The sequence below is a fragment of the Ananas comosus genome, linkage group 10, assembly GCF_001540865.1.
Source record: "Ananas comosus cultivar F153 linkage group 10, ASM154086v1, whole genome shotgun sequence".
In the NCBI taxonomy this organism is placed as follows: Eukaryota; Viridiplantae; Streptophyta; class Magnoliopsida; order Poales; family Bromeliaceae; genus Ananas; species Ananas comosus.
The window spans coordinates 11,630,210-11,653,663 of NC_033630.1; the positions used below are offsets into that span (position 1 = coordinate 11,630,210).

Sequence of the window (23,454 nt, forward strand, 5' to 3'; positions counted from 1 at the left end):
ATCAAGAGTATAGATCTTGTTTTAAATAGTTTAAAGAATTTTCTAACAAAAATTCAATTGATTTGGATATCTTTACACCGTTAAACGAGAAAACGTCTCTTATCCACCATTAAAATTACAAATTTTGAAACCCTTTGATCATTAGGCAAATGATGTCGAAAAGATTTGAAATTTGATTTCTAAACACTTCAAGTGGTATAGATCATGTTCAACGGAGCCGATCGTCAATTTGGAAGCTCTATCATCGAAAACAACTCGATAGTAAAACGCCTCGTTTACTATCGAGAGTATTCTAGCTCAACTCTATATATATATATATATTAGGTAGTTCAGATTTGGATCAAAACTAGCCTAAGTTGGGCCTCTTATATTATTTCAAACAAGCCCAACAGTGACCTTAAAGGTTCTGAGAATTCCTGCTAAGGACTATCAGGGTGCACAAGGACTCTCCTTGGAAGAAATTGTTAACGATCTCGTCGTGCGACGTGAGATCACCCTCAGCTGGTCTGTTCCTGAGATTACTGATGTATGCAAAGACTGTGAAGCAGCAGGGAAGACTTGTTATTTTAGTATCAGTAAGAACACAGCTTTCTGCAGGCATCGCGGTAATGCTCCGGCTTTCTGACTCTTAATTCTTACAGAATAATTATGTAAATTCGGCTGATCACTAGAGAAAAATAGACATCTGCACTCACTTCTGCAAGCAAATGAACATTTCGGAAAAAGCTATTAGCACCATTGAGTTATGCCCATCTAGAGCATGAGCACAAAATACAACAAGATCATCTAGTCGAGGATTTAAGTGCCTATCGGAGTTTTCAAAGTTTTTTCTGCCAAAAAATAATTCTTCTGAAACTCTTTTATTCTACTATTTGTGAGAATGGATGGTCCAAACTTGATTAGATGGATGTTTAATTTGGTGGAAATTTGATTTCCCCAAGTTGCAATCATTCTTTCCACAGAGCAAGCTAGTTTTTCAGAAAATCTGACCAAATCAGTGACGAATAATACACGATCTGGAACACAACCAAAGCAAAGTTGGAATTACAACTACTAGACTCTAAATGTTTCGTTCTTGATTTTGCAGGTGAAAAAATTGTCAAGCTCACTACAGGTAATTTTCGTATCAACTCGATGCAATGTTCAATATGAACATATTTGAACCTATTAGAGATGGATCTTCATGCTCTCAACTCTCAATCTATTCAAGTTTCGTTTCTTCTCAAGAAGCTCGGAATGATAGTTTATGTCACATCTGTTTGATAAACATGCATATACTAATTACTGACTCAGCTGTTTTATTTGTTCAGGACCATCTGCAGCTGCATTTGTTATACTGCTGGCAGCAGTCATTACACTCTACATTTTCAGGAAATCCGAGAAGGAAAAAGAAATGCGCATCAAAGTCGAAAAGTTCCTAGCCACATATAGCGACACAAAACCGACTCAATACACTTTCTTGCAACTTAAGAAGATGACTTGGCGGTTCAAAGTCCAGCTGGGACAGGGTGGTTTCGGAAGTGTGTACAAAGGTGTGTTGCCAAATGGAGTCCCGGTGGCAGTTAAGATGCTCGAGAGATCGAAGGGGGAGTGCGAAGAGTTCATCAACGAAGTCGCAACAATCGGAAGGATTCACCATGTCAATGTGGTTCGCCTGCTAGGATTCTGCTCTGACGGATCGAGGCGCGCACTCATCTATGAGTTCTTGCCGAATGAGTCCCTAGAGAAGTACACCTTGCGTAATTCTACGAGCCATCAAGAACCATTTAGGATGGACAAGTTGCAGGAGATAGCAATAGGAATTGCTCGTGGGATAGAGTATTTGCACCAGGGATGCGACCACCGCATTCTACACTTCGACATCAAACCTCATAACATTTTGTTGGATCATAACTACAATCCGAAGATCTCTGATTTCAGCCTCGCAAAGCTGTGCTCAAGGGATCAAAGCATTGTTACAATGACAGCAGCTAGAGGGACAATGGGCTACATTGCACCAGAGATATATTCCAGAAACTTCGGAACGGTGTCGTATAAGTCTGATGTTTACAGCTTCGGAATGCTGATGCTGGAATTGGTAGGTGGAAAGAAGATTGCGGATCCGAAGATTGAAAACCAAGGTGAGGCTTACTTCCCGGAGTTGGTTTACGAGCAGTTAGTCAGCAGGCAAGAATTAGAATTGGATATAGATATGACCGCGAGTGAAGAAGAGATAGCGAAGAAACTCGCGATTGTAGCATTATGGTGCGTACAATGGAATCTGGTGAATCGCCCGACCATGTCGAGGACGGTGCAGATGCTGATGGGGAGTTTGAAGGACTTGGAAATGCCCCCAAAACCATTTGCCCCTTATTAGGATATGATACTAGCGAAGTTCCTAATGAAGTGTAGAACAAAAAAAAAGAAGATGGCTTGTTCATCATCAAATCAATGGATTGACATAATACGCAAATCAAGATAGAGTTACTACGTTCATCTGCTATCTTATATTAGATAAGCGTGTAGTGTGCCTTATATATATATATATATATATATATATATATATATATATATATATCACAAAACTACATTATGACATGACCTTTTTCATCATCAAATCAAATTGATTATAGCTTGTTGTCAATTTGATAGTTGAACATTGTTTCCAAGCAGGTTTGTTCTCAATTTCATAGTTAAACAATGCTTCCAAAACAGGATACATTTGCGCCTTCTTAACCATGTGGTGATGTTAATCTGATGGACACGAGATGTTTTGGTTTGAACTTTGATGTGATTAAAATTTGGCCCCGGCCAAGTTTAGTATGAGTAGAAACATTAACTCCGTCACCTACCATTAGTGAAGGAGATATGCCAGCCAAGTCCTTAGCTAGTTGGCCGATCTCTACAGTATTGTGGGTGGGCAAAAATAAGAGTAATATTTCTACATCGACCGTCCCTAGAGCAAGTGGCAAAGGGTTTGGTGGTTGGTACCCGAGATCCAAGTTCGAATCCTAGTTGATTCACATTTCTAGCTAAGTTTATTTCTAAATGAAATAAACGAAGCGGGTAGCATGCTACTTATCTCTGAAAAAAATATTTCTACTCTCACCAAGTGTGAATTCTGATCAAATCACAGTCATGTCAAACCAATTGCTCCCTTTATCTGAATATCCTCTGCTTCTCTTACTTCCAAACACTGGGCCAAAATATTGTTGGATATATTGTTATTGGATATACTGTTATGTATAATCTAAATAATATGTTCATGTTGGATATTTTGTTATAATATAATCCAAATAATATGTTCACATACAAGCCCAATAGGTGAAAGAGTATTAAGGCCCATATCTCTGGAGCCCTATAGCTTATTTATTAATTCTAGGGTTTCCTACGCTGGAGGTAACACTGTTGAGCGTTCCAAATTTGACGTCTCTTGCTGTAATACTTTCAGCACCCAAAAACCCATCTATTATCTAAAACGATAACCTCCAACAATCTTAAAGCATTATCATCCTTTGTCGGATTTGAGCGAGTAAGGTCTCAATTCGAAGATCTCGTCAAGATGAATTCACCGGTATAATTTATTTTCGATTTCGACGATCGGATTGGCCGGGATCTGAGTTTGAAAGTTAGGTGGCAAAATTCTTTGATTCTAAAATCCAGAAATTATAGCCAATTTCAGAGGGTGAAAACACTTGGGTTCTGTTCTACTCGTCGATACGAACGTTTTGAGTGGTTGCTCGTCTCGAACGAAGGTCGGACGACGAAGTTACGACCATCGAAAGTTTTCAGCAGTTTTCGGCGACGAGGGCAGTTCATCTTAAGGTTTTTGGGCGCTACGGAACCAATTTTGGGTCTGTTTTTGGCAAATTCCACCTCTACAAAGCACTTTGATTCAGATCAGGGGCTTTATTTGACTTTACGAGATCTGCGGACTACAAGGTGCACTCTTTCTAACACTTTGCTCTGATTAAATGGCAAAGCGTAGTTCTTTTGATATTATAAAATTGCAATCATTTGATGTTACTGAATTTCACAGTTGGAAATTACATGTTCAATTTGGCATGAAAGAACGTGAAATATTCTATACTGTTTTGAGTGATTTTGCATCTACCATTGAAAATGTGGATGAATATCAATAGAACAAAGATGAAGATTTTTGTAAAGATTATTTATTGAACTCTTTAAATCCTCGTCTAGCTATGACTTATAGTGAGTATAAGACAGCGAAAGAGATATGGGATCACTTGAACGCTCAGTTCCAAAGTAAGAGGGGTTTTCTAAAACTCTTCTAGCAGAGAAATTTTTTGACTTTAAGTTCAATATGAATTCAAGTATCACTCTCAATTAATTGAACTTGAGAACATGAGGAACAAGCTGAAAGATGATAAATCTGATATGTCTGATAATCTCTTTGTTGGTCTTGTATTGAGTAAGTTACTTGCTGAATGGAATTCTTTCAAGATTGAAATGCACAAACTGAAAGAACAGATGGGACTGGGTGAACTAAAGAGGTATATTCACATTGAGGATCAAAACAGTACTAGAAAGAATTTAGAACAAGTAGGACAATAAAAGTCAGTTGGCAACTTAGTTTCACACTTCAATAAATCTCAGAAAAGGTCTAAGTCACCAAAAGGTAAATCTTCTTCACATCTAGAGGCCAAAAAGACTATCTCCAAAAAGAAGAAGAAAGGAAAATGCCATAATTGTGGAAAGTGGGGTCACTGGGCAGCAGAGTGTAGACTACCAAAGAAGCCAAAGAATAACACACCACAAAGTGTGGCTAATATGCTAATAAGTGAATCTGAGCCTCAAGCCTTCATTGGAATGATGAAAATTAGAAAGGCTAGTATTTCTTCTGAGTGGTGGTTGGATAGTGGCGCTACTTGTCATACTACAAATGACAAGAACCTACTCACAGAGGTCACAGAAGTGAAAGACACAGTGGAAAATTGCAATGGTGGTGAGGCAGAAGTGACTCATACTGGAACTGCAAATTTGGTGCTTTCTTCAGGTAAATTACTAACTCTGAAACATGTTAGAGTAGTACCTTTACTTAAAAAGAATTTGATATCTATGAGCTTACTTGATAAAGCTGGTATGTCCTTTTCAACTATGAATGGTAGAGTAACCTTATCAGTTAACTCATGTTATTTTGGTTGTACATTCATGGTTAATGGTATGTATAGGTTGAGTTTAGATACTGATAGCATAAACCATGTGAGTTCTATTTTGATTGATCCAAAGTTGTTGCACAATAGGCTTGGACATGTGAACTATAGGAAAATGCAAAATCTAGCTAAAACTCACAACATTCAATTAGATACTTCTATTCGATTTGACAAATGTGAAGTGTGTGCACAAGCTAAGATCACTAGAAAACCTTTTAAGATAGTTTCTAAAAGCACACAATTTCTTGAGCTAATACATTCTGATCTTTGTGATTTTAGAAATTATGTCACTAGAGGTGGTCGAAAGTATTTGATAACATTCAAAGACGATTTTTCTAGATATTGTCATGTCTATTTGTTGAAATCGAAAGATGAGGCTTTTGAAAAGTTTAAAATTTTCAAATCTAGAGTAGAAAATCAACTCAATATGAAAATTAAGAGGTTTAGGAGTGATAGAAGAGGAGAATATACAATGATAGGGTTCAAAAAAATTTGTGCTTCAGAGGGTATAATACTTGAAACCACTGCTCCTTACTTACCCCAATCAAATGGTGTTGCTGAGCGTAAGAATAGAACGTTAACTAAAATGTTAAATTCTATGTTACTTACAGCTGGCATGCCTTCCTCCTGTTGGGGAGAAACAGTTCTAACTGCTAATCACATCTTGAACAGGTTGCCACGCTCTAAGTTGTCTATGAGACCTTATGAGATATGGCATAAGCGTCCTTGTAGATATGATACTCTTAAAACTTGGGGTTGTGTTGCTTATGTAAGAATACAAGATCCAAAGAGGCCTAAGGTGGGACCTAGAACCATTACTTGTGTATATCTAGGTAGTGCAGAAGATAGTGCTGCAGATAGGTTTTTAGATCTATCTACTAACACAGTGATAGAATCTAGAGTGCAGAATTCTTTGAGAATAAGTTTCTCAGAGATCATGTCTTGAATGTTTTTGAATCTACAGATATGATTTCAGAATCTCCTGTAGAATCTGAAGCGGGCCCTTCTGACACTAATCCCACACAGCTGGCTGTTGAATCAGTTCTAGTTAGAGTATCTACAAGAGAGAGAATTTCCAAAAATTTTGGTGAGAACTTTGTTACTTACCATCTAGAGGATGATCCATTTTCTTATCAAGAGGCAATGAGATCTAGGAAATCCCTACTGTGGGCAGAAGCCATAGATGATGAAATGAGCTCTCTGTTGCAGAACCACACTTGGCAGCTAGTCAATTTGCCAAAAGGGGCTAAGGCTATAGGCTGTAAGTGGGTATTGAAAAAGAAACTGAATAGTGATGGATCAATAGCCAGATACAAAGCATGTTTAGTAGCTAAAGGCTATAAACAGCAGAGTGGAATAGACTATTTTGATGTTTATTCACCCGTGTGTCATCTATCAACTATAAGGATTCTTCTTGCTTTGGCATCTATTGAACACTTTGTAGTGCATCAAATGGATGTAAAAACAGTTTTTCTAAATGGAGAGTTAAATGAAGAAATCTACATGGAACAACCTGAAGGGTATGTCATGAAAGGTCTTGAGGACAAAGTTTGTAAATTGAATAAATCTTTGTACGGTCTTAAACAAGCACCTAAGATGTGGCATCTTAAATTTGACAAAGTGGTAAAGAGTTATGGCTTTCAGTCTAGCTATTCAGATAAATGCCTTTACCATCGTTCTGTGTCAAATAAGATAGTCATCATTTGCTTATATGTTGATGACATGTTAATTCTTGGCTCCGATCATTCTGTAGTGAGTGACGTGAAAGCTACTTTAGCTAAAGAATTTGACATGAAAGATCTTGGTATTGCTAATACCATTCTTGGTATGAAAGTAAGATTTGAAAGGCAAGTCATCTCCCTTAGCCAGACTCATTATATTGAGCAGCTACTTTCTACCTGGGGATACAGTGATTGTAAACCGAGTGAGACACCATGTGATTATAATAAAAGACTGAGTCCTAATGAAGGGACCAGTGTGGATCAATTAAAGTACTCAAAACTGATTGGTAGTCTCATGTATGCTATGAGTTGCACTAGACCCGACATCGCCTTTACAGTTGGCATGCTGAGTCGTTTCACTAGTAATCCTAGTAAAGAGCATTGGGATGCCCTTAGTAGGCTGATGAGATACCTTAAAGGTACGAAAGATTATGCTCTATGTTATTCTGGTTATCCTCCAACTGTGGATGGATATTCTGATGCCTCATGGTGCTCAGAAATTGGAAATAGTAAGTCCACAAGTGGATATGTATTCACTTTAGGTGGAGCTGCTATTACTTGGAAATCCAAAAGACAGACTTGTATTGCCTTGTCGTCTATGGAATCAGAACTTTTTGCTTTAGCTTCCGCTGGCGAAGAAGCAGAATGGATAAAGAATCTGATTTTGGATATTCCTTTGACTCGGCTACAGATTAATTCTTTAAGCCTGTTCTGTGATAATCAAGCAGCTGTCCAAGTTGTCAAAAATACTTTCTTTAATTCAGAGAGAAGACATGTGAGACTGAGACATGCGTTGTTGAATTATCTGAGAGAACAAGGGGTTATCACCTTGATCGATGTGAGATCGAAGGATAACATGGCCGATACTCTCACAAAAAGTATGCCTAAAGATCGATTATTCAAAATAGTGGGGGAAATGGGGTTAAAGACTATGTAGATTAGTCTTAATTACTATTTACTTACCTTCTAATTGTATGTTTTGAATTATCGAATCTTTCTTTGATGGTCAAGCACAATTTATATGTTTCATCGATGTTCATAGTTGTGGACTAATTTGAAAAAGGTGAGTTGTTTCATTCCAAACTTGATGAAAATGACTTTAACCTAGTTCAAAGTTCTACCTGGAAGGCTTGTGTCATTCCAAACTTGATGATACAATCCAACTAGGCTGGACTATTCTTTTCTTAGTTAAATGATCTCATTCCAAAGTTGATGCTAGATTATTTGACTTTAAAGAATTAGTAACTGTGACATTCCAAATTGAAACATAGAAATAGCTATCTGCATAAGAAGCCTGTTGGTTTTGGTCATGTTCTTTGAAACTAGACAATGATTATTCTCTTACAAATAAACTTACGTTGATGGCTCTTCGTAAATTAAATTATTTAGACTTTGTTCATAATTTATGAAACTGGCTTGATGCTTATGAATATGATATTATAATGCTTTATGACATTAATATATGTTCTTCTCTGCCTGATGTTATGATGCTAAGTTCTTTTAGTAGAACTAGACATTTTTTTTGTAGATTATTCAAATGATTAAATTCATGATAATATGAAATTTATATTTGATATTTTACAGAGGATGGCAGGGATAGAGGAGAGCTTAATAAGTGAGATCCAGATCAGGATTATCTATTTGATGAATGAATATATATATATCATTTAGAATGTACGGGGACTTGACAGTTCACCTACTATTACCTATTTTGATGGAGTCTATTTACTTAAAACTTGCTTTTGGCTATCTCTATTTGCGAATATTATTATGCCTTTTCTTTTATTTGTAAGGCCTTGGATTATTTTGACTTGCCTACTTATATTTGACTGTTATGCATATGTTGGTTATGAACTGATTTTGAGAATCATTTTGGATATGTTGATCTCAGAACAGATTCATGATAAGAATGATTCACTATTTGAATTATAATTGATGATTGAGTTTTTAATCCAAGATGATTGTCTTGGACTGAATGTGGATGATTCATAATTGTTTGAACATTACACTGACCACTGTATTGGATTGTGCTGTATGGTGAACATAGGAGGAGATTGTTGGATATATTGTTATTGGATATACTGTTATGTATAATCTAAATAATATGTTCATATTGGATATTTTGTTATAATATAATCTAAATAATATGTTCACATACAAGCCCAATAGGTGAAAGCGTATTAAGGCCTATATTTCTGGAGCCCAATAGCTTATTTATTAATTCTAGGGTTTCCTACGCTGGAGGTAACACTGTTGAGCGTTTTAAATTTGACGTCTCTTGGTGTAATACTTTAAGCACCCAAAAACCCATCTATTATCTAAAACGATAACCTCCAACAAATATCACCACTCATAAAAGATCAGCCCTTCCTCCAGAAGAGCACCTCCATTGGGTGGAAATTTTATTATTTTAGGCATGCCTAAGAAGATAATTCAACAAATTCAACAAGGGCAGGACGTATTGCAGAACAAACTTCAGGATTTTGATAAATTTGGAATTAGTTAAGGCTGAAATTATGAAATCAACCACAAATAAAGAGGGTTCAGAACACACACACACACACACACACACAAATGAAGTATCCACTTGTATAAAAATGGATAAATGTAAAGAACAAAATTACATTTAATTTTATATTTATTTCCTTCATTTAATTTCCCAGTAATCAAAAATATTCCACAATAATTGTTCCTTGTAATACTAGTATTAAAATGAAAATTTATCAACATATCATGTACCTATTAACAATCAGAAGACTTATAACCAAGTCAAGGAAAAATTTGTTAATCAGTTGAAAGGTATTTGTAATAGAGAGTATTTTTTGAAAACTGTAGTAGAAGATTGTGACTGTACTGCCACTAAGTCAAGTAAGAAAACGATATGGCAAGATGCATGGAAACTGGGGATTTGACAAAACTGTCCAGTAACAGAGAATATTGACTTGAGATAAGTCTATCACTCCTGTATCCGCTCTTCACATAGGGTGGATCCCTGTTTAATCAAAAAAAAAAAAAAAAGGTTAATAAATCCCACAATGATTACCTGTTATGGGTCCATCAGTAAGTAGATCTCATTCAGCATGCACAGCAGAGCAAAATTTCGAACCTAATTTATAATTACATGTATTATATGGCATCCAAGCACATCAAAATTTGTAAGCTGTGGATAATATATATATTGAGTCCCTTAATTTAATACCGTGTTGATCCTGGGAACGACTCAACATCTAAGTGACAGGATTTCCCAAGTTATTGTCCTTATAAATATACCCTTTAAATGTTAAATTAGATTTTAGTTTTTTGGAAAGAGTCCAGGTCTATATATGGAGCTTCAATTACATAGCAATCAGCTTAAAAAATTTTCTTCTCTACACAAGTCAAGCAGGGAGACTAAGACCAGCTTATTGAGTGGTCATCAAAATTTTGAAAAGTAAAAGAAAGAGTACGTAGGTCGATAAACTTTCAAAGAGCTTTCGCACCGCTACAAATGGCTAAGAACCATTTTTTGACGTGCATATATTTATATGATCTATATAAACTCAATTCTGAAGAAACTTATTAAGCAAATTAAGCAGCTACGTACGTAGCATGGTGAAGAAGAAGGCTTCAGCACATCCTGTTTTCATGAGCACCATACAAATATCTGCCTCCCGAGCTCTACTACTCTTCACATGCCTTCTCCTATTCGATGTTAGCAGATTAGCTTCTGCAAGATGTCGGCGTTTCTCTTGTGGACCTCTGCACGACATCGGTTATCCCTTCCGCTCGGAGGGCAATCCCGACAAATGCGGCGATCGTCGATTTCAGCTTGCCTGCGTGGATGGTAACAAGACTGTCTGGGATATCCACCGACCCGGGACGTACTACTACTACATTACCGACATCACTGATTACGATTTCACAGTTGTCGATGCCAACTTGGCCAACGGCACCTGCAGTCTTCCCTTGCAGTCTCATTCCCGCTCCGCCATCGAGAACATGGGATTCCGTGCAGAATATTTTTGGTGGGCTACCTTCGTGAGCTGTAGGAGGATGATAGTAAACAGCACATATAACCCCGTTCCTTGTTTGAGCAAGACCGATGCATTTGTGTATGTTATATTTTCTCGGAGGGCGCTTCATTTGGACTATGCGGAGCGTTTTTGTAGCTTCTTAGCTATGACTCCGATTACCTATGATCCAGAACGAATGGAGCCGATGAATGGAAACATTGTCACTCTGGTACCGGAGCATCCCACAACAGACGTCTTCCAGCTCCTGAAGCGCGGATTTCCTGTTTCGTTTTACGCAGCAGGTCTTGAGGATTTTTTCGGCTTTTCTGGTTGCCTAAAAGAAGCTGTATGGTAAGTTGAGTACCACGCAAGTTCCTCCACCAAATAGCCTCATGCATAGACTTTCACACACATTCAGAGAGAGAGATGCAGAGAGTCAATCATCTTTTATTTTATTTTATTTTATTTGAGTTAATTTCTTGTGTTAGATTTGAATCGAGTCATTTAGGTTCTATTTTTATTCGAATTATCCGAATTATTATTTTTATTAATTTTGTTTAGAGGTTTTTTAGAATTTTTTGTATATGAAATAAATTTCTAAAAATTAGGAATGAGTAAAGGGTTTTTTTGGATATATTTGTATGATAAAAGGTTTTAAAATCTTCAAATTTGATTTAGAATAGGGGTATTTTTGATGCTTATGAATACAACCTAGGGTAAAATTTGATGTCTCATATTTTGACTGCGGCCGTAGTATCTTTATCTTCTTCCGATTGCCTTGTACATCGGCCAAATTCTTCTTACAAAAAAAATTCTATCCCCTTTATTCTTCCTCACTTTTCCATATTTTTCACTTATCTTTCTTTAGTTCTTGCTCTAAATTTCCTCTTCTAATTTATTAAAAATTTTCATAAATTTTGTTAAAATTTTTACCTATTTATTAGCTATTTTCTAGCATTTCTTCCCAATTTCTAAAATAAACTTAAATTTTAAAAATTTAATTTTATATAAATTTTGGACTCATTTATTGCAAGACAAATTAGAATTTTCCTAATTTATCTTACATGTGTGTGCGAGAGAGAGAGAGAGAGAGAGAGAGAGAGAGAGAGAGAGAGAGAGAGAGAGAGAGAGAGAATTTTTTCACTTTGTGATTAAAAAGCATTCCAAACAACGGGAAATGTTCTCATCTATTACTTCTGAATACTCATCAATGTCCCTTATTAGTTGCTTTTCCGAACATTGTGCAGGAACTTTTTGGACTCATTCATTGCATGACAAATTAGGATTTTCCTATTTAATCTTGCATGTGTGACACATTCAGAGTAGAAGAACAATATTTGGTATATGGCTAAATCAAGTCATTTTTTATTTATTTGATTTAATTTCTTTTATTAGATTTGAATTGAGTCATTTAGGTTCTAATTTTGCGAATTATTATTCTTATTGATTTTCTTTAGAGTTTTTTAATTTTAGAATTTTTATGAAATAAATTTCTAAATATTACGAATATGAGTTAGGGCTTTTTGGATACATTTATATGAGAAAAATCTCTAAAATCTCGAATGTTGATTAGAGTAGGATATGTTTTGATGGTTATGAATATAGTTCAGAGCTGATTGTTTCGAAGAGATGAGTTAGAGAGAAATAAAACTTGGTGTTTCATATTTTGACTATGGTCATGACATTTCTGTCTGGTTCCTCTTGCACACTAGGTGAATTTTTCTTACAAAAATGATTTTATCCCTTTTATTCTTCCTCACTCTTCCTTTTTTTCATTTATTTTCTTTTAATTCTTCCTCTAAGTTTCCTTTACAAATTTTTTTAAAATTTTCACAAATTTTGTTAATTTTTTTTGCCGAGCTATTTTCTAGCATTTCTTCCTAATTTCTAAAATAAATTAGAAATTTCAATATTTAATTTTATATAAAGTTTGGGCTCATCCTTACAATATAAATTAATATTTTTCTACTTTGTCCTACATGGGAGGAATTCTACACTATCACACTTTCACCACGTCATCAATAGCAAACCAATTTTATTTATTCTTTTCAAATAAAAGTACAATAAAAATATTTTTTTGCATTCATGATGGGACATATTCTCCTAAAAGAAGATATTTGATTGGCTTGTTACGCCCACGTCACCAAATATACCCATTGCATTCTAGAATTTTTCTCTGCATGGAGGGTGGGAGGGAAGGGGGGTGGAGAGAGAGAGAGAGATTTCACTTTGTGAGAAAACGCATTCTGAGAGCAGAAAAAGTGCTCTATTACTTCTCAATTCTCATCAATGTGAATAACAAATTATCCCGCATGTTATGCAGGAGCTTTTGGACGAATATGTTCGGAAGTGGGATTCTCTCTCCGAGATTCTTCTTTGCTTCCAGTGGAATGGCTTTGATAGAATGTATGGAATACAGTCACAAACGCCTTTCACAATGGGTTTCGGTTCGCTTGATGGCATTAGATTCTACTGTACAAATTTTGACAGGTAAATAAGACTACCCCTCTTAAGTCTCAGGAGACTGCACTTTGTTGTCACTCTATTAATTCTCATCCACGAAACCTACATATTGCAGTTCTCTCGGAACTGGGCAGATTTGTTATTGCGCCGTTGGCAATATTCTTCTTCCTGGCGCACAAGTTGTGGAGAGAAAAGAAATCGGTGGACGCGGTCGAGAAGTTCCTTCGAAGCCAGAGGGCGCTTGCGCCGACAAGGTACGCTTATACCGACCTCATTGCGATCACGGGCCACTTCAGAGAAAAGCTCGGCCAAGGAGGATACGGTTTCGTATCCAAAGGCGTTCTCCCCGGCGGCGTTCTTGTAGCAGTGAAGATGCTGTTAAGCAATTCTAGATGCAATGGGGAAGAGTTCATCAACGAGGTCTCTACCATCGGTAGGATCCACCACGTCAACGTGATAAAGCTCGTCGGGTTCTGCTCCGAGGGATCGAAGAGGGCCCTCGTCTATGAGTACATGCCTAACGGATCGCTCGACAAGCATATCTTCTCTGCCAATGTAGTCGCTGGTCGGCGAACATTCACGTGGGACAAACTCAATGATATAGCTTTGGGAATCGCCCGTGGCATCAACTACTTGCACCAGGGATGCGATAAGAGAATTTTGCACTTCGACATCAAGCCACAGAATATCCTCTTAGACCGTAACTTCACTCCGAAGGTTGCGGATTTCGGGCTAGCAAAATTGTACCCAAAGGACACCAGCCTCGTGTCGATGAGTACTACTAGAGAAACAACAGGATACATTGCACCTGAATTGATTTCGAGGAGCTTCGGCGTTATATCTCACAAGTCTGATGTCTACAGCTTCGAAATGCTACTGATGGAGATGGCGGGAGGAAGGAGGAATGCTGACCGACGAGCAGAGAATTCAAGCCAGGCCTATTATCCTTCATGGATATATGATCGATTAACCCTACCTGAAATAAGTGAAATAAGCACCACTTTTGATATTTCGGAGGGGGAGCGAAAGTTGTGCATTGTTGGATTGTGGTGTATTCAGATAAGACGCTCGGCTCGCCTTGCCATGAGCAAAGTTATAGAAATGCTAGAAGCGAATGTGGAAACACTTGAAATACCGCCGAAGCCTTTCTTTTCTTCAGAAGAGCCGATCCCTATCATTAGCGTAAGTTGCTTGGGTTCTTCCTCAGAGCTCCCTGCCATCTCAGAAGGTGAGTGATGAAAACTTAAACAGAAATTTATTCAGCAGCAGTAAAGACAAACATATAGACAGACAGATAGACAAACAGACAGATAGATAAATAAATAGATAGATAGATAAAATAGACAGATAGATAAATAGATAGATAGATAGATAGACAGGAGCTAGGAAAGGTTCCTAAAAGCAGCAAGCTAGCCCATGGTGCTAGAAATTTTTTGGCCATCAAATCTAGATCCATGAGAGAGTGCTTTGAGATTTGATGAACATCAAAATGTGCTCACAAATAGATGCTCCTCTGGATCCCAGAGCACTCCTCCAACCAATCCCAAATAGTTGCGAGCACAAAGGACCACGTATCTATGTAATCAATTAATCATATAAAATTACAGTTGATGTGGTCTCAAAAGTGTAAGAAATAAATTTTATAGAGGAATGCTTCAATACACTAGGTAAAATAAATCTAACCGTTCATAATTTAAGGGTGAGATTGACTTTTGCATAGTGGTTACCTGCTCAACAGATTACTATTCGTAAAGATAATATGGAAAAAAAATACAAACTAATTACCAAATTTGATCAACCTTATACAAATATTTGTTTTCTTGTTTAATTTTATTACTTACCAAATTAGATAGTGCTAATTTGATAAGTAATAAACCTTTATAAATTGAATTTAAAATTCAATTTGAGCTTAAACTTTATAATTGTGTATATTAAATTCAAATTCAATTTTTATTTTTATTTTTAGAATGAAAAAATTTATGTTTAAATGAATAGTATATTTCAATTCAAATTGTTAATTTGATATATTAAAATGACACAAAATTTCAAATATATTAATTTAATTTAAATTATAAATTATGCTGTATTTATAAACATAGCTTTTATTTTTTATTTAAATTAAAGGCTTTTATTTTTAAAATTAAATTCAAATTGTTCATTCGATAGTAAAAACAACATTAAAGTCTAAAAATATTTATTAAAATTAAATTTTAAATTTAGATTTACTTTATATTATAGTTAAAAAAATAAAATTTGTTAACTATTTAAACTAAATGATTCTAAAGCAATAAAGGAAAAGAGGAGCGGTGAGGAAGAAGAAATCGTGGCCTACGTGTAGGAAAAATATCGCGGTCCACGAGACTGCACTCAGCCTCATGGACTGTGTGGAGTGAGAGGTCCACGGTGGACCTCTCGCTTCACTCCCCCTTTTTGTGTGTGTGTGTGTGTGTATATCCAATTTTATTTTTATATTTTATAAGAATTATAATTATTTATGCATGATAATGGCATAAATCTAAAATAATTTTAATTAAATAAATAAATTTTTATTCCTAATTTTTAAATGATAAACGTAAAATTTTCGTATAAATCGCGTATACGAATTATTGGCGAATCTAATTTTTAAACCGTATTTTTCAACGAACTTAAAAATTAAGATACAAATTTTATTCGTATTTTATCCGTATCGAATTTTTATCGTATTCGAATTAACTAACTATAGTTTAAAGACATGAGGTTTAATTTAGAAAAGATAATAATAATACAAAGATGAAATATTGGAGGATAAGAATGAAGGAAGGTGGAAAATTCTAAATTTACAAAAATGGCATGTTATGAGGATAAAAATTTACCAAAATGCCCTCATTGCAAACTCCATGTAATAAAAAAAAATTTTGCCTTCATTAAAGTGGTGACCGGTATCTATACCCCCAAGTGCCGGTCACTCTCTTTTAATAGGTCTATCGTTACCGTCTATTTAAAGAATTTTAAAGGTTGAGATTTGTTCGGTGCATAGGAGCATTGCTCAATTTTATATACATTATAGTTTATTCAAGATATCATTCCAGGGATATTATTGTTGTGAAAAGCTTTTGGTTAACTCATTATCTCAATTTGATGGAGAGATTATGGACTGAAGTTTTGCTGATCTTATCAGTCCAAGTACAGCCGTCAATCTTCTTTAGGCAACATCGCCCACGCAAAAGGTTTGATGGTTGGTATCCGAGGTCCCAAGTTCGAATTTTAATTGATTCACATTTTCAGCTAAGTTTATTTCTAAATAAAATAAACGAAGCGGGTAGCGTGCTACCTATATCTCTAAAAAAAAAAAAAAAAAAAAAAAAAAAAAAAAAAAAAAAAAAAAAAAAAAAAACATCACCCACGCAAATTAACCAAGGCTCTTACAATGTAACATCAATGAACTGTCACTACAACAGAATTAGGTTATAGGGACACATGTTTGGGATACTTTTGAGTAAGTGTCCCATTTATGCTAAAACTTAAAAACACATCTACTAATGCCTAAATATAAAGTCCAATCCAACCAAAAATAAAAGATTACTCTACTCAATCCACCACACCTAGTCCATTTGGTCCGATTATAAACAGAAAAGAAAAAAAAAAGAAAAATCAATTATCATCTTTTCTTCTCTCTTTACTCAATCTACTGAAATTCTAGACGAAGAGCCTTTACTGTCGTCCTCCTCTGCCACCGCAGCCAACGAGATAGAGTTTCGGCGGTTGCTAAATGCTTAAATAAGTGTTGGTAAATTAGCAGCACTCTTTTAGGTTATAGCGACACTCTTTAACTGTCACTATATACCTAGCGACCCCACATATAGCAACACTTTTTAAAAGTGTCGGTAATTTTAGCTAGCAGCACTTTTTTGACATGTACCTACATTCAAAAGTGTCGCTATAGACCGTTTTTGTTGTAGTGTGTTGTTGTGCGAAGCCACGACAATCCAACATCTAAACTTATACAACAAGTAAAGAGTTAATACATCTAGAAACAAAGATGCTTACCTAGCTTCCAGCTATTTTTTTAATTATTTTCTTATTTTGTGATTGTATCAATTTTTGCTGAAAAAATAAATTTATGATAAAAATTTGATTTGACGTTTCATTGTTGAATCGCAATAATCGACACCATATCAACAATAGTCGGTATAGAATGGATTGCAGATTCTCAAAATTTGATATCAGGACGAGTAATAGATTCCCAACAAATATGAAAAAAATTTATTTGTTAATTCCAAGCTATTTTTTTAATGGTGTGAGAGAAAAAGAGAGTGCGCTCTCGAGGTTTAGGAGAAGAGTCGACATTATGAACCTGTTTGATTGAAGCTCTTGCGTGTGTTCTTATACTCTATGTTGCTTTTGCCTCTTCAAAACTTCATTGACATTGTTCTCATGCATGGGTCTATTAGTCGACGTGGGAGCATCGTGGTCCATTTGTTTGTGTGGACAATAAAAATGTGTCGTCAAACATTAGGAAATTTGAAACTTGCTCTGGTACTATATTTTGAAAATTCGCAATTCATTCTAATACCAGCTGCTACCAGCTGCTACCAACTGCTACCAACTGCTATACAATCAGGGGCGGAGCCATTGAGGGACCGCAGTGGCAATGGCCCTCCTAACTTTTTTTAAATTATATAAAAGTTCTTTGTAATAAAAATTAAAATATTATAAATTTTAATTTTAGGGGGCCAAATTAATTTTTTTAATAAAATTTGTGTCTCAATTTTTTTTTTCAAATTTCTTGATCCTTTCCCTTCAACTCTTACAGACTTGTTCCTCTTTGAGCATATTATCATTATTGTTGCTAGTAATAACTGATCAGTGAATCTGACAAATTTTTTTCTTATTATCCGAGGTTGAATTTTTTTCCTATCAAATCTAAATCTTGCCCCCTCCAAATCTTGATTTCTGGTTTTGTTCCTGATTATAGAAACCATTGTGGATTAACTAATTGGTTAATAAGCAGTACTTGAGNTGTTGGGATTTTGCAACGAAAGCTTCAAATCAAAATTTTATTATAAATTCGTCTTGTCAACAAAAAGTTATTACTAGCACAGCCACGAAAGTGAGAAAAAAATTAAATAGAAAATAAAATTCACTAATTAAGAAAAAATTATATCTGACTTCTCTTCTACAATAAAGTAGTTTCAATTCGAACTCTTTTTCTGAATCTCTCACTTTTTTTTTGTTTTTTATAAATCTAAAAAACTTCTCTTTTTTTTTCTCAATGCGCTCATGTACTAGATGGACCCAACCATGGCAAACTCTCTCCCTCTCCCTGGTATGATACTAACAATTAATAAGAGTTTACCGACCGTCCCTAAAGTGGCAAAGAGCTTGGTAGTTGGTACCCGAGGTCCCAAGTTCGAATTCTAGTTGATTCACATTTCTAGCTAAGTTTATTTCTAAATAAAATAATAGAAGCGGGTAGCGTGAGTTTCAACTTTTGACCGTACCCTCCTCTGGATACTTTCTACAAATTTGCATATTACAGAGAGCTAGATAAAAAAAACCGGTTGTCTTTAGTACAAATGGCAAAGGGCATGATAGTTGGTACACGATGACCCAAGTTTGAAACCTAATTACTTCACATTTTCAGGTAAGTTTATTTCTAAAAAAATTTCTCTCTCAAAAAAAAAAAAAATAGAGCTACCTATATATAAAACTCTACTAAAACGTACCCCAATTTTTGTATTATTAGGATTCCTATTCTAATCAACATTTAAATTCATATGTAATTTATCTTCAATAAATTTAAATATTTATTCTAATTTATTTCAGATTCTGAAACAAATCTAATCAAATCCAAACACTAATTTTTCGTATTTGTCAAACCACTTTGCTAAAATTTTTCGAATAAAACAAAAGATGATGATATATATGAAAAATGAAGGGAAAGATGCTTCTCGTACCTCGTCTACTTTAGCACATCCACATATTAGACCCCACGTGGTGTGACGCATAAAACACCCCAACTTATTTGCCAAGCTACCAACAACACCACATGCAAAATCCAAAGCATATATATATATATATATATATATATATATATATATATATAGAACAAACCATGAACTCTACAAAAGCCTAACTTATCTCAACTAAGGGCTCTAACTTTCTCAGCAGCTATTCGTTTATATATAGCCACAGCTCCATGGATGTGCCAAGTGTTCTACACATGAACAGTGGAGTTGGCGACATGAGCTATGCTGAGAATTCCACCATTCAAGTTAATTTGAACCTACACCCTCCTACTTATATGTATTTATATATGTTATATATTTGACTTTGCTTTCCAAATATATATATATTTCTGCATGCATGTTTGCGTATCTGTGGAAATTTACACAGGATATATATATGCTTTCCAAATAATATATGTATTTATAGTGCTTGTTTGGTCAGATTGGAGGTAGAATAACTTTTACATCCTTCCAAATGCTTTTCACTTAAGCCTAAATAGAAACTTCAATTCTATCATTTGGGCTTAAAAGTTTATCTTGGCCTTTTACCTTCACTAAAGAACCTAGCTATATATATACGTTATATATTTGACTTTGCTTTCCATATACATATATATATATATATAGAGTTGAGCTGGAATGCTATCGGTAGCAAACGGGCTCCGTTGCCACCCATTTGTTTTCGATGATGGAGCTTTCAAATCAACGATCGGCACTGTTGAACATGATCTATATCACTTAAAGTATTTAGAAATTAAATTTCAAATCTTTTCGACATCATTTACCTAATGATCAAAGGGTTTCAAAATTAGTAATTTTAATGGTTGATATGAGGGGTTTTTTCGTTTAACGGTGTAAAGCTATCCAAATCAATTGAATTTTGGTTAGAAAATTCTTTAAACTATTTAGAACAAGATCTATATTCTCGATCATGATTACAAAATTTCTATCATCACTTTTTAGAGGATATTCATTTTCAGCCATTTATTTTTACTGCGCCACTGCATGGCAAAAAAAGGAAATCCAATATCGGAAAAGTGATGAATTTGATTTCTAGATACTTCAAGTGGTATAGTCATGTTCAACGATGTCGATCGTCGATTTGGAGGCTCCATCATCGAAAACAAATGGGTGGCAACGGAGCCGTTTGCTACCGATAGTATTCCAGCTCAACTCTATATATATATATATAATATTATATATATTATATATATATATATATAATATATATATATAGAGTCCGGCTACTATACTATCGATAGTACCAACCCTTGGTACTATTGAGTTTTTACCGTTAGATCTACCCTTTGATCATTTCCATCGTTAGATTATATTATTAAACTAACCATTCACTCAACCCTAGGGACCACTATCAATTTAACGCGGGACCACTATCATCTTAACCGCACATCTTTTCATCCAACGGCCGAAAACTCAATAGTACCAAGGGCTTGGTACTATTGATAGTATAGTAGTATAATCTATTATATATATAATATATAGTTGAAGCTAGAGTACTATCGATAGCAAACGGGCTCCGTTGCCATTCATTGTTTTTCGATGATGGAGCCTCCAAATCAACAATCGGCACGTTTGAAATGATCTATACCACTGAGTATATAGAAATCAAATTTTATACATTTTCGATATTGTTCTCTTATCCATCGAGTGGATACAAAAATGAACGGCTGAAAATGAATTTTTATAACAATAATGATAGGATTTGTATCAGATCAAGAGGTAGATCTTGTTTTAAATAGTTTAAAGAATTTTCTAACAAAAATTCAATTGATTGGATATCTTTACGCCATTAAACGAGAAAATGTCTCATATCGACCGTTAAAATTACAAATTTTGAACCTTTTGATCATTGGCAAGATATATCGAAAAGATTTGAAATTGATTTCTAAAACTTCAAGTGTATAGATCATGTTCACCGGTGCCGATCGTCGATTTGGAGCTCCATCATCGAAACAAATGGGTGCGTAACGAAACTCGTTTGCTATCGATAGTATTCTAGCTCAACTCTCTCTCCTCTCTCTCTCTCTCATCTCTCTCTCTCTCTCTCTCTATATATATATATATATATATATATATATTTCTGCATGCATGTTTAGTATCTGTGGAAATTTACACAGAATATTATGCATTCTGTAACTTAGTTGGTACGTAGTTGCAAAGCATAATCTAAAGTCCTAGAAATTAATTATTTGTGCATGTCCCTTATCATAATATCTATGAAAGTAGCTATATGCATATGTAAAATTTAAAATATTCAAGTCCACGCCATGAGTCTATCTAAAAGTCTGAGAATCCAGACGTGAGGGAATTAAGTACTAAATATAAAAATATAAAAATATCATCCTCTATATGTTTATAGTTTTTAAAGAATAACGATTATTTTATGTAATTTAATATAACACCAGAGTAAGAAAGTTCTGAGTTTGAGCCTCACATCTTGGGTCTTTAAAAAGTTTTAAGTCTACGATGTGAGAGAGAGTAATGTTAAATATAAAATATACAAATTCATTCTCTTATAGATTAAGTTCTCGAAATAACAATTGTTTCATATAATTTCCTCTCTTTCTCCTCTCGCGCTAACAAACTCTGAGATCCTTTAATGCAGAAAGATGATAGAAGCTTCGCTGAAACAGCACGGCAAGAGGCAGCCGTCGACTCATTCCGACAGCCATTTTAGCCCCACAAAGATGACTATCGCCGACTGGGCTGCTCAGTCGGTCCAATGTACTACAAATGGCCCCGAGATCTTCGAGGCGATTGAGCAGGCAACGTCATCAGCTCAACCGCAAGCCACCGGAGATGCCAAGTCTTCCTCAATGACCTCCCGGGAAACGATTTCACACTACTCTTTAGCTTTTGCCTGAGTTTCACAAGCTAGAAAAGGAAGTTACAAGAGAGTGAACAAACAAGTGCATTGCTTCATATCAGGATTCTGATCTTTCTATGGGAGGTTGTTTGTTAGCAAGAGCTTACATTTTGCGGTACTCTTCCTCAAGCCTTCATTGGCTCTCCCAGGTCCACACAACAATCCCTTAATCTCTTTCACAGCAAATATTTTATCCTATTATATTAATTTAATTGCATCAAAAATTAAATTATTGCAAACTATATTTTATTGCAAATTTTTGCACTAAGATTTGTATAGCGTGAGTGAAACAAATTATTGTGACTCTAATAAAGTTGTTAGAGAACGTAAAGTGGTCCAGACGGCGCGTGGACTTGAATTAAATGAGAAGAAAATTAATAATGCTAGAAGCCTGATATGACTCGAACTCAGGACCTTCTACTATTGACACTAGTGTGAAATATATGAAACATGCTGTGTTCTCTAATTAAAGCTTAGAGTTTTTACATAAGACCGCGTGTTTGTATATTTATATATTTGATATTATTTTTTATGTTTGGACGTCAAGAGCCTTTTGCAAGCTTATGATGTGGTATAAAATTAAATTGAAGAAATTAATTAAATTTAGGCAGCCCGACGTGTGAGTGCGAATTCAGAGGCAGTGAGTCCTGAAGTTCCGAGTCCACGCATACTCTTAGCATATTATATTTTTCATATTAAATTCTAGGGACGGACGTGGACTTGAATTAGAATATGAAGAGGTACATGCGACTGAATTAAAGTGAGAGAAAATTAATAATGCTTAGGCAGGCCCCTGATATAACTGACTCGGACCTATAGTCTGGTATATTATGTGAAATATATGAAACAACCGGTTCGTTCTCTAAAGGTATTAAATTTTTAAAGACGCAAGTTTGATAGTTTTTATAATTTAAAATTTTCCTCATGTCTGGACTCGCGGACCTTTGTCATCTATTAAGCCCATTAATGTGGACTAGAATTAAATTGAAGAAAATTAATAATAATTGGAACTGACGTGACTCGAATTTCAAGCAGCAAGATGGTCCTAGTGTTCGAAGTCACACCATACTCTTGAGCATTATTAATTTCCTCAGTTAATAAGTCCACGTCATGACACATTCTTTATCAGCTTAATTCGAACGGTTTTTTCACAATAACAATTTATTTGCAATAATTTTTGGTTTATGTGTAGAAAAATTTTATTATTGCATACAACGATAATTATATATTGGAAAGAATATTTGCTAATAG

At 35.1% G+C, this 23,454-nt stretch overlaps 2 protein-coding genes across 2 annotated transcripts in view; both read left to right on the forward strand.

The window, feature by feature from the left end:
- LOC109716238 (rust resistance kinase Lr10-like) overlaps positions 1-2,426 on the forward strand; it is a 6,100-nt gene extending 3,674 nt beyond the window's left edge. The window contains exons 5-7 of the mRNA XM_020241566.1: positions 357-605; positions 1,088-1,114; positions 1,311-2,426. Coding sequence (XP_020097155.1) covers positions 357-605; positions 1,088-1,114; positions 1,311-2,356 — 1,322 coding nt within the window. The 3' untranslated portion in view covers positions 2,357-2,426. The remainder of the gene's footprint in view (positions 1-356; positions 606-1,087; positions 1,115-1,310) is intronic.
- LOC109716189 (rust resistance kinase Lr10-like) lies at positions 10,474-14,647 on the forward strand. Its single transcript, XM_020241518.1, has 3 exons — positions 10,474-11,217; positions 13,190-13,356; positions 13,445-14,647. The coding sequence occupies exons 1-3, from the start codon at positions 10,499-10,501 to the stop codon at positions 14,563-14,565; spliced, it is 2,007 nt and encodes a 668-aa protein (XP_020097107.1). The 5' UTR covers positions 10,474-10,498; the 3' UTR covers positions 14,566-14,647.

What these genes read in the sequence shown, in the direction of transcription:
- LOC109716189 (XM_020241518.1), top strand. Translation starts at nt 10,499, where the DNA reads ATGAGCACCATACAAATATCTGCCTCCCGAGCTCTACTACTCTTCACA. An exon ending in TGCCTAAAAGAAGCTGTATG is followed by an intron (nt 11,218 to 13,189) that starts GTAAGTTGAGTA and finishes CATGTTATGCAG; the next exon opens with GAGCTTTTGGACGAATATGT. An exon ending in TACTGTACAAATTTTGACAG is followed by an intron (nt 13,357 to 13,444) that starts GTAAATAAGACT and finishes TACATATTGCAG; the next exon opens with TTCTCTCGGAACTGGGCAGA.